The sequence below is a fragment of the Arvicola amphibius genome, chromosome 9, assembly GCF_903992535.2.
Source record: "Arvicola amphibius chromosome 9, mArvAmp1.2, whole genome shotgun sequence".
Lineage (NCBI taxonomy): Eukaryota > Metazoa > Chordata > Mammalia > Rodentia > Cricetidae > Arvicola > Arvicola amphibius.
In genome coordinates, this window is record NC_052055.2 from 100,809,088 (window position 1) to 100,821,383 (window position 12,296).

General features: G+C 43.0%; 1 protein-coding gene across 2 annotated transcripts in view; it reads left to right on the forward strand.

Annotated features, from left to right (window-relative positions):
- Positions 1-4,636, forward strand: part of Ccdc138 (coiled-coil domain containing 138) — a 53,160-nt gene extending 48,524 nt beyond the window's left edge. For both annotated transcript variants that reach the window (XM_038342941.1, XM_038342942.1), the window contains 2 exons: positions 2,163-2,301; positions 4,107-4,636. In XM_038342941.1, the coding sequence (XP_038198869.1) occupies positions 2,163-2,301; positions 4,107-4,275 (308 nt within the window). In that variant the 3' untranslated portion in view covers positions 4,276-4,636. The remainder of the gene's footprint in view (positions 1-2,162; positions 2,302-4,106) is intronic.
- Positions 4,637-12,296: the final 7,660 nt, after the last annotated feature.

Genomic DNA, 12,296 nt, shown 5'->3' on the forward strand with positions numbered 1-12,296 from the left:
GATGACAGTTGGGCTAGGCACCAATTTGTGTGTGTAGCAGAACATCGTTAGACATCATTACATTGACGATTTCCCCCCCTCCGGTTGTGTTTGGTTCAGTCCTAGGTCTCTGGGTCATCTGGCCTGTTTATTGCATTTTTTTATTAATTCACTTATTGGTGGACATCAGGGCTGCTTCTGTTTCCTGGCAACTGTCATAGGATAGCTCTAAGCATGGACGCACAGATAGCTCTGTGGTGTGCTGGCCTCGTCCTGTGGATGGATGACAGGGTGGGTGGTTCTGTTTTCAGTCTTGGGGGGATTTCCACAGTCGCTGCACAAGTTTCTCAGGGTGTTCAAATTCCTGGCATGTTGCTCTCTGAGACTCAGGGACAATAAATCAATATCTCAGGAATTCTCAGAAATTTCATAATTATGATGACTTTGCCCCTCCTATTTTACCCTGTATTGATTGGACAGCTAAAACTCATATTTAAAGAATAGTATGCACCAAGTTGAGTAGTATTTACGAAGAACTGCATCCTACAGGAATTCAAACAATAAAAACACAATTTAAAACTCAGTACAGTCAGGGCTGGAGAGATGGTTCAGAGGTTAAGAGCACTGCCTACTCTTCCAAAGGTCCTGAGTTCAATTCCCAGCAACCACATGGTGGCTCACAGCCATTTGTAATGGGGTCTGGTGCCCTCTTCTGGCATGCAGGCACACACACAGAATATTGTATACATAATAAACAAACAAACAAACAAATAAATTTTAAAAAACAGTAAAGTCTCAATATAGTAGCACACAAGCCTTTCAAGTTGTGTTTATGGACTTAAAAACCAAGATGAATGCAAAGCTATCATAGTTTTATCTCTTTTATGAGAAATAACTTTACTTGCATTTAGAAAAAAAGCCATTTGCCGAGGCTTTTCCCTGAAGAGTGAATTGTTTTCAAGGCCACAGTTTGACTTGTATGATTTTTTTTTGTTTCATTTTCTCCCAACCTTCCTTAACTAGCCAGAACCAGTTACTGTTGCGCTAACAGTATTTTCATATATTATCCTGTAATAAACATAGCAAGTGAAATACAGCTTCTTACCTTTGGATAGTTCTTAGAGGCACAGTTTTTTGAGTATTTTAATTTCAATTTTTAGTTTTTCAACTTTTTTCAAATAAAATCATTTTATATGAACACTTAAATTTAAAAAAATTACTTTATTTTTTGAGATTCTAATTACATTGTGCCTCCATCTCTTTTCTCCTTCCAAACCCTGCTATGTTCCCTTCCTTGTTCCCTTTCAAATCCAGTACCAGTTTTTCATTAATTGTTGTCATATACATATATGTAAATAAACACACACATACACCTAAATGCATGAATACAACCTGCTCAGTCTGTATAGTGCTCAGTCTGTATAGTCTGTATATGTATGCATATGTCCTCAGGGCTGACCATTTGGTAATGAACCAGTTGCTGTGCTCTTTCCTGGAGAAGTCTGTTTCCCCCACTTTCCGCACTCTTAGCTGCCGGAAGTTCTTGTATACGGAAACCTCATGGCCTCTCCCCCTTCCGCATTAGTACGCCTGTTGTGCGTGTTCAGCCCACGCTGAGGCAGTCCTGTCGCTGAGGCAGTCCTGTCGCTGAGACTTCAGCTGCTGAAAGCCCAGGAACCACAGTCTCACAGCCAACTCCTGGTGCTCTGGTCCTTACAGCCTTTCTGCCTGCTTTTCCACGATCATCCCATTATGTTTTTATCTGTAGCTTTTCAACCCGTCATGAACCTGTCTCTCTTTAGCCTTTATGCTCAAAGGATTCTTTCCTATCTAATACTCAGAATTGTTATTGGGGGTCTTAAAGAAAATAATTGACTGCTTCAGTGGAACTTCTTATTTGCAGTCACCTAGACTGTGCTTCCAGTCAAAAGCCTCCTGAAGAAACGCTGTCCGCTCGCTCTTCTTTCAGACGTGCTTTGTGTTAGACAAAAACCCGCTCCGTATGACACCCAAGAGCCAATGCATGCTTTCACGTTCCAAATGATGATTTGCCCTAAAGTTTAAGGATGAAAGAGGGAGAGTCCAAGTTGGTATTGATGCACTTCTCACATAGTTCTGGTTGTGCTTTTTAAAAATTTTCCTTTATGCTTCCTAACAGTACAGCCTGGTGACTTGTTTTACAGAGTCCTTGCAGCCTTTCCTGGAAGCCTGTAGCAACTCTTTATTTTTTCGTACTTGTTCTGTGCTGCTCCGAACCCCTAAGCTTGATCTTCACATCCTGGAAAAGCTCAGTATTATCCTACAGAAGCTTTCAAAAATCAAGTAAGAATATCTTTTGTAACGTTTTTAATTGATAATCATATTGCGATCACTATTAGGGCTGCTTTTTCAATCTCGATCTCTAACCAGTTCAACTTGATTATTGCTTTGCTTTAATTTATTATTTCTAGTCTACAGAGGTAGAAATGTAAGAATCGTAGTGTTAATGATTATCAGAGACAAAATACCAGGGCTGGGCCAGTGCTTACCAGGTAAGAGTAGTCACTGCATAAGCATGAGGACCTGAGTTCAAATCCCCAGTACTCACTTAAAAAGCTAGTGTGGCCGGGCGGTGGTGGCGCACGCCTTTAATCCCAGCATCCGGGAGGCAGAGGCAGGCGGATCTCTGAGTTCGAGGCCAGCCTGGTCTACAAGAGCTAGTTCCAGGACAGGCTCTAGAAACTACAGGGAAACCCTGTCTCGAAAAACCAAAAAAAAAAAAAAAAAAAAAAAAGCTAGTGTGACTGCGTGCACCTGTGAGCCTGGCACTGTGGGGGTTGGAGGCAGGAGGATCACTGGGACTTGGTGGCCACCAGCATAACTCCAGGTTCAGTAAGTGACCTTGTTTAACATGAATAAATCAGAGAATAATAGATAGGATGCCGGACATCCTCCAGACCCAGACCCACCCACACATGCCTGTCCCATACAACACACACACACACACACACACAGAGAGAGAGAGAGAGAGAGAGAGAGAGAGAGAGAGAGAGAGAGAGAGAGAGAGAGAGATTTAATAATAGACTATTAGTCTTTGAAAATATAGTCGTTTTTTAATTGTTTTCGTTCATCTAAGAAAACTTTAAATTGCAGGGATAGCATGCGAATCCAAGAATGAGGTATTATTTGAGCTGTCAGGAGGGGGGTTATTTGTATATTGGGGATCGATTTTGGTTTTTATGGTTCTGAACCCAGGTGTAACTGCATGGCAGGCAAATGTTCTTCCACTAAGAACAAGTTTACTAATCAAGTGATAGTATCAGAACAAATCACTACACACTGATATTTTATACATGACAGGTAAAAAAGGTGCTAATAAAAGTGCATTTTTGTAATTCTTTATTAACACACTGAAGTATACATTTGGCAAAACAGTGAAAAGAATGTGTGTGTGTGTGTGTGTCTGTGTGTGTGTGTGTGTGTGTGTACACGTGTGGAAGCCCAAGAAGCCCAAGCTTGGAGTTAGGTATTTTCCTCTTCTGTTTTTGTTTTTGTTTTTGAGACAGGGTCTCTTACTGAACCTGGAGCTTGCTAATTGGCTAGCCTGCATGGCCAGCAAGCTCCAGGAAATCCCTTGTCTTCAAGGCTGGGCTATCTGATCATTTCTCTTGAGGCAAATATACCCAGATAAGAAAATAAGATAGGTGGACGCCTATCTTACATTGAAGACAGGATTATGATTGACATGAACTTACTGGATGCCTTCTCATCTTCCTCTCTTTATATAGCCCTGGCTATCCTGGAACTCAGATCCGCCTGCCTCTGCCTCAGAGTGCAGGGATTAAAGGTGTGCGGAATGTCAGAGAGAGTGCTGTTGGAAAGTGGTATATTGCCACTTTAGCTCCTTAGGAAAACCTGTTCCTTGTTCTTAGTAGTTACTCTCTATTAGCGAGTAGTTTCAGTTTCAGGATATAAACTATTTTCTCCTGGCCTGTAATGTTTTTCTACTTGGGGCTGCTTTTCTTATCATCTAAGTCCAGTAATCAGCCATTTTCTCCATTGTTTTTAAAGCCAGTGCTGTCTTCTCACATTTGCGTAAGTTCTCTCGAGTTTATAAATAACTAAGTAATAAAACTGCTCTTTTTCAGGAGTAATAAGAAGCTCTTTGAAGTTTTTACCATTCACCTGATGCTTCAGGAAATCCAAAGGACGACACATCCCGAGCACGCCTTTCTCTGTATTAACCTAAACTCCACTCTGTTCAATCTGGGTCTGACCAAATGTAACAACTCCCAGGTCTCCAGTACAGGCCATTAGAAAAGAGAGTGCGTGTGTGGTCTGTGTATGTATATGTATGTTTCCTGTCTGTAAAAGTGTAAAAATCACCAAAGTAAGATTCTACAGAGTAAGTTATCAATAGCAGCACTTATCATGAAAGATACTGAGAAAGATTTTTCGGCTATGTAAGTGAGACATAGAAGGTATGGATGTTTTAGAATTTTTCAGTTTAAGGTAATATTAATGTACAAGGTAACGTTTCTGGAAGTTAAAGCATTGAGGTGGCTTTTTACAAAAATATTTTAGCAAAAATCTTTCTTGAAATTATGTGATTATTTGGAATATTCTTTTTGTTCTTATGTGGAAATAAACTATGTTATCATTCCCCCCCCCCCCTTAATATAGTAGAATCACTTGTTTTGGAAGCAAAGTTGGTGCGGGAGAATTGTTCTTCTATTTTTTGATCAAGCTGACCTCAGACTCATAGGTAGTAGCCTCCTGCCTCTGCCTTCCAAGTGCTGAAATTAAAGGCATGCACCACCGCATGCAGCCAAATGCTTATCTTTTGATGATCTTTCATTCGTTTGTTCTGTTTTTCTTTTACCCACTCATGCTTGTGGTTGTTAGGTGGGTGCTGTACAGCCCAGCTAGAGTGCAGATGGTGTGTGTGTGTGTGTGTGTGTGTGTGTGTTTTATGAAATCGGCCACCCGTGTGTTAAGGATCATAATGTCCTCTTGATGTTGTCCTCTTGATGTTGTCCTCTTGAACAGCACAAAGTGACCGTCTTCGCCTTTTACCACTAGTTTTGGTTTGAAGCCGGTTTTCTCGGATATTAGAACACTGGCACCTGCCTGCGTCTCTGGTCCATTTATTTAGAACAGCTTTTGGTGTCTGTCCTACATTGCTTTCTATTACTGTTATAAAACTCTGACCAAAAGCTACTTGGGAGGAAAGGGCTTACTTTCCCTCACATGTCACAACCCCAGGACAGTCAGGGCTGGGACTGAAGCAGAATCCTAGAGGCAGGAGCTGAGGCAGAGACCATTGGAGGGATGCTGCTTACTGGCTCATTCTTCTTGTATTTTATTCAAGGATTCTTTGGCCAGGAGTCGCCCCACCCATAGTGGGCTGGGTCCTCCAACGCCATTCATTAATCAAGAAGACGTCCCACCAACTGGTGCAATAGGTATAAGCTTTAGAAAATTATTATTTTTTCTTTAATGTTCTCTATGCCTTTAGAACTAGACTCCTCTTTTGTGCTTATTACCCACAGGTTTGGTCTTTTCACGAGTGTCACATGAGTCTTAGAATTCTCACTGTTATCGTCTCCTAATTTTGTCTTTGTTGTTGTCTGATTATTCCAGTTTCTGGACCTTATCCTCAAACTCAGATCTTGATCTTCATCTTCTGTTGTTGAGACTTTCCACAGAGCTCTTTATGTGAATTATTATGTTTTTTACTTTCAACTTGTCACTTATTTTTTCTTCAGTATTTCTGTATCTTTTTAAAATTCCTTTTTCTTGTCTTACATCAGCTTCCTTATTTCATTAAGCTCTTTGTTATTTTCTCAATCAGGAGATTATTTTCTCAACAATATCACTGAAGCAATTACCCATATTGTTCTATTATTAAATAAAACTTGGGAGTCAGATATCAGGATAAAAACCTGATTGATCGGAGAAGCAACAGTGACCTCCTCTCTCTCGCCCTCCTCAATCAAAAAGTGCCATGAATCTTTCTAAGCCTCTCCCTACTAATCCCTGTGTATCTCTCTATATGTCCTGGGTCCAACAAGACCTCTGTGGCTAATTCTGATCAGCTAGTAGCTAACTCCACCCTCTGATTCAAGGTAAACTTTATTGGCAGTCTAGAGAGTGTCAGAGTACAATCAAAACATCCCACAACAGACCACTAGCTTGCAACCCAAATTCAAAAATTCATCAGAAAGATGGTTCACTATGATCAGGCTGGCCTCGTTCCAGAGATACAGGAATGGTTCAGCATATATAAATAAACATGCAATAAATGTAAGATGTCACATAAATGGACTGAAGAACAAAACCAGAAGATCATCTTAGTAAGAGCAAAAAGAGCTTTTGACAAAATCCGATAGACCAACACCTGAAGAAAGTGGGAATAGAAGGAACATACCTCAACATAATAAAGATTATATGTGGCAAACTTATAGCTAACATTATACTAAATGAGTTGAAAAATCAAATATTTCCAGTCACACGAAGAACAAGATGTGAGTGTCATATTTCTCCATTCATGTTCAATATCCTATTAGAAGTCTTAACCACATCAGTAAGACAAAGTAAGGAAATAAAACAAATACAAACAAAAAAATCCAAAGTATCCTTTATAGGTTATGATTTTATACAAAAGAGATCCTAAAGACTCCACCAGAAAAATCTTAGGCTGATTAAATACTTTCAGCAAAGTGGCAGGATGCAAAATCAACACACAAAAACAGTGGCTGCACTGTATACCAATAACAAACATGCCAATCAAGAAATCAGGAATAAAATCTCATAATTGCCATTAAAAACATACCTTCTGTCTTAGGGTTTCTGTTGCTGTGAAGAGACACCATGACCACTACAACTCTATAAAGAAAAACATTTAATTGGGGTGTCTTACATTTTCAGAGGTTGGACCATGAAACCCAATAAGGACAAGTTCAACAGAACCGCCATATACAGGCTGCCCATGCATGCTTCAGCTTTACCAGAACATAAATGTCAAAATTTCAATGTTTTATAAACTGTATCTCTTTAAAAACCAGTTTCAAAAAAATCATTTTGATAACTTGAAACCTTAAAATGAAGTAATGGCTATTTATAATCATATCTTAATCCGTGCGACTGGAAAGATGGCTCTAGTTAAGAGCACTGGCTGTTCTTCCAGAGGACCAGAATCCAATTCCCAGCACCCACATGTGACTCGATGTCTGTAACTTCAGTTCCAGGGCACCTGCTGCCCTCTTTGCCCTCTGTGGACACCAGGCATCCTTGCAGCACACAGACATCCATGCAGGCAAAGCACTCATACACATAAAAATAAGAATAATTTCCAAATAAGTTGAAGCCTGTGGCAGCTACTTTTCCTGTCTTAAAAATTGAAACATTAACAGAAACCTGCTGTTACTGAATCCAAAGCCGCTTTAGAGATTTGTTTTTCTTAGGTAATTCTAGTCAATCTGGTCAGTTCCAGTAGAAATGTAAACATCAAAGGAATTAACTCATTTAAGACTTAAAAAGCGATACTTTATGTCTTAAGGTCTACAATTGTTTACACAAAAGTCTAAAAGCACTTCTTGATAAATCCATAGTAACTGGCGGAGATGCGGTCAAACCAGAAAAATGTCTGTGGCAGTGTTACTGTTCGTTCTAGGAGATGAACATAGGATCACATATAAGATGGCTATTGTGTTTTGAGCATTGTCTGGCGTCTGACTTCTCATCTCTTTCAGACATCAGCACAGCAGCAGAGCTACATCCTTGGGCTTTTCCAGACATAAGTATAAGTGTCTGGGGCAGGAGACTGAGCCAGTACGGACCTTGATGTTAGGGAGCTGGGACAGCAGACTGAGGTGCTGTAAACCTGTCAGGCTCCCTCCCTGCAGTTGCAAAGCCTCTACAGAGCCACTCTGCACCCTGCTCTGGTGGGAGGCTGACCTGAGCTTCCCTACTGGACTTGGCAAACCTCGAAGAATGTACAGACCTTTAACTTTCCCAGTGTTTCTGCAGGTCCCAGCCCTGCCAGGTCATCCCTGTAAGAACTGAGTTTGAAGAAGGAAATAGAATGAAAATTCATGCTGACCTTACCTCACCAGCAAGAGCAGACCTTACTTAGCCTGTGATGGACATCCCAAGACCCAGCGGTACTGGGACTAGAATGTAGGAGAGCACACGGCACATGGTGTGAGTGGGGTTTTTATAGCTAGAGGTAAGTTAGGGACAGGCAAGGTTTCATTAGGGACAGAATGGGGGAAATAAACTGTTTTTTTTTTTTTTTCTAGATAAGCTTTCTTTAAAATTTGAAGCTACAGGTCATGCTGCCTGTTTCTGTAACATCAGGGGATTGGGGTCAGCTGCTTTTCTTTTGCTGCCTCTGGGAATTATACAAATAGTCAACTTCCTGGAACTTTGAGCCAGTTTACAGCCCTGGTTTTAAGAAGAGGTGGGATTTTCCCTTTTTCCAGATCATTCTGGAAAAAGTGTGTGTGTGTGTGTGTGTGTGTGTGTGTGTGTGTGTGTGATTTTGGGATTCTTGGGTCTGGAGTGACTCTGTCTTGACTTTCTCTTGCCTAGTGTGGTAGACACTAACAGTAACAACAGTAAGCAGTCCAGGAGGAACCCCTCCTCCACAAAGTTTAAATGACAGGGTGAAAATGTAGGAAGGGCATGAGTAGGGGAGGGGCAAGGGTGGGAAGGAACACTTGTGTTGAGATTTTTGGGCCTGGTCCTGAGCTAGTTTTGATCTGTTGGTCCTATAGAAGAGTACATATCCCTCTGTGGGCTGCAGGCAGGGACCTCGAGCCCCTGCATGGCCAAAGAATCAGGTAGATCCTGGAGGCTATCAAGCCAATTAGAAATCTCCTTAAGGCTTCCTCAGATGGGGAGAGGCAGAGGTTACGTGATGTAAAGGAACCCAGGCCTGGTACCCAGTTCCTGGAGAGGACGCCTAGAGTTGTTAGAAAAGGGATGACCCCATGGCCATATTTTGCTTTTATTGGGATGGAGGCCAGTGTGGGGAGTGGGGTATCTGGAGGGATGAGAGAAATGGTCCCTGTCCAGTTACTAGGTGGGCAGATGGTGATGTTTGAGCAGCATCTAGGACAGCCCCATGCTGTAGGCAATTGGGTGCCGTTTAACCTTTTCAGCTGTGCCAGAAGGAAAATGAGTGCCCTGGGGATAAGGCGGTGCCAGGTTGTAACCTGACCAGGTGAGATTGGTTAATTGCGGGGTTTTCCTGAATTAGGTGGAAGGACTGGTGTCAAGGAAAAACCGGTAAGGTGTGGGGGTATTTAGAAACCAGCAACTGGTAGTGGAATCAGATATGAATGGGCAGGGTTTGGGTTTTTTGGAAAAGACTTATCAAGCCCTGGGAAATCAGGTCTCTTCTCTTGCCCTCAATGATAGAAGGAACCTTTGGGAGATGCGAGCAGATTGAAGGTTAAAGACCAAGTAAGACAGGGATTCTGAAGAGCCTCGTGTTTTATGTGGAGTCTTACGTGCTCCTTTTCTGGGATATCTGGTGAGGGTGAGGTTGCCTTGCTGTGGTGGTAGGTCACCAGCAGGAAGGGATGACAGGAAGCGAGGCCCCTGGACAGATAAGGGGGCCCTATAAGCTAGGTTCCTGGGCTTAGGAAGGGCCTTAAAGCAGGTACTGTGGCAAGAGGAGGGCTTTTTATGCTGGAGAAAGTTAATTGATCATGATTCATTTTCTTAAGTCCTCTGAACTAGTCCAGAAATCTCCCTGTGTGTTTCTGAATTCAGAACCAATCCACAGGACACCCTTTAGGTTGCTTAGTATTGTATGTGAGGGGCACAGTGAAGAAAACCACAGAAATGGCCAGTCCATGGTCACTCAGGGGTGGGGATGGGGGTAGAAAAGAGAGAGAACATCCAGAGCCATCTAGAAGAGTCCAGAGCAGAGAGAGAAAGATCAGGGCTGTCTGCAAGAGATGGGAGAATATGAGGATAGTGAAGGGGAGCAAGGGGAGGGGACCTTGCTAGTAAAGAGAGTGGGGATCCAGAGCAGCCTTGGGGCTAGCATAGTACAGGTGGGATGGTAAGGGAGAAGGGCCAGGAGACTGGCATGGGGCTTGGAAATGTATAGTGAGTACTTGTGAATAGGGACTGTTTAAGAGCCTGGAAGCCAGCATGGGCTTGTCTGCAACCACAGGTATATGTCAATGGAGATACATTAGTCCTTTCTACCAGAGACAAGGGAAATGACTCCTTTTGGCAGAAGAAAACCATTTCACAAGTTCCTGGGGAATGCTGGCTTTTTTCTAACTGCCAGAAATCCCTCTATAGCGTACTTTGAGTTGGTCCTAGACTCAACTTTGGACCAAGTCAGTGGGCCTGCCCTTTTTGTGGGGGAGGTGTTGGGGTGGGTACCCTTTGGGCCTGATGGGTATGGTATATATTCAAATTCACAGATGTCAGTACAAGTGAAATGAAAACCCAGAGGTGAAGTCAAGCAGGAAGAGGTTTGGGAAATGCCCGGTTTGCTCCCTGGGAGGGGCGGAGGCTGAAGGAATCAGCAAGCCAGATAGAGGTGGTTTGCGTGAGCAATGTCCCCCATGGGTTCCTGTATTTGAGCACTTGGTCCCCAGTTGTTAGCACCCTTTAGGAGTGTTATGGAACCTTTGGGAGGTCTGACCTTGCTAGAGGATGCATGTCACGGGTGGGGGGGGCAGGCTTTGAAGGTTTACAGCTTTGCCCCACTTCCTGCTCTTTCTGCTTCCTGTACGTGGATAGCAATGTGATCTCTCGACTTCCTGCTCCTGTTACCTGATGCCAAGCCTTGCCCATCTCGATCCCTGTGACTCTTCCTCTGTAACTGTAGACCAAATAAACTCTTCCTTCTACAAGTTCCCTATTGTATCACAGCAATGAAAAGTAACCAGATCCCACCTTGAGCAGTCAGCGTTTCTACCTGAGACAGCCTGGCTGTCAGCTTTACCTATAAACAGTGTGAACTCAAAACTCTCCTTAAACTAAGTCCTGGTGGCATTTACCTTTAATCCCAGCAGTCCGTAGGCAGAGGCAGGTGGATCTCTCTGAGTTTGAGGCCAGCCTGATCTACAGAGCAAGTTCTGGGACAGCCAGGGTTACACAAAGAAACCCTGTCTCAAAAACAAAAACAAAAAAAAAACAAAAAACAAAAAAATCAACAAAAACCAACTCTCCCTAGTGTTTGGACCCAACTTTGTCTTGCTTTTTAAGCAAAGCCAGGGAACCCTGATTGTCAATGTTGAGAACAAGGGAAAGAAGGCACTTCTGAATGCATAGATGGCCATTGTGATAGAAGTGAGCAATGCAAGTCCATGAGGTCAAGTGCTGCCATGATGCCCTCTCTGATGAGGAACACAAGTGGAGGCAAAACAGAGACTAGAGCAATGGTTCTCAGCCTGCGGGTTGTGACCTTTGTAGCTGGGGGTCGCCACAGATGAGGAACTGTATTGAAGGGTCGCAGCATTAGGAAGAATCGAGACCCACTGGACAAGAGTAGGGCATCACGACAAAGAATAAGCCATGAGATCTTTGGCTTTGCTTTCGCATTGTTTCCTAGTAGTGACCATGGGAGGATGTCTGTAAGACTTTGTGAGGAAACCCCACCTAAAAAACCTGAGGGGGTCAAGGCCAGACCCATGGTAGGGGAAGGTCTGAGCTGAAGAGTCAGAGAAACATAGTAGGGCTACCAGAGCAGGACCCTTTTCAGCAAGTGTGTGTCCTGTCAGACAGAACTCCCTCGTGGCCGCCACTGACATCTCTAAGCCAAGACAGGCCATTTTTCTTGTGTTTTCTTTTCAAGACCAGGCAGCTGTGGGTCTGTACATGCCACCCCGGGAGTGGCAGTTGCTCCAACCTGGCATCCAGCACCTCCTATTTTGTCCCATTGCTGTTGGGGCTCTCCCATTGGTCAGAAGACCACACGCTCCCTTCTGAGATCCTGGTATTGTTAGTATAGACTTCTACAGGGGACAGAGGCTAGGAGATGCTAAGGGACCACATTGCTCATAGAGTTTACTGATAGAGTGTTTCCCTCCCAGGGAAAGTGGAAGGGAGCCTCTTTCTTTCAATTTGGCCACAAAGATGCACTTGTGCAGGAATAAAGGACACACTAAGGGCCAGCTTATTGTTTTGGAGTCGAGCCAACAAATACAGATTATCTTTTAAAAGTCACTCCAGAAAGCATTCCATCTGGTTTAAACAAATAGACTTCGACTCTCACATAAGCACTACATATGAAAAGACCAAGCACTCTGGAATGCATCAAGCAGTTTTCTCTGTTTGGATCTGTTCTGTCTACCAATTTAATA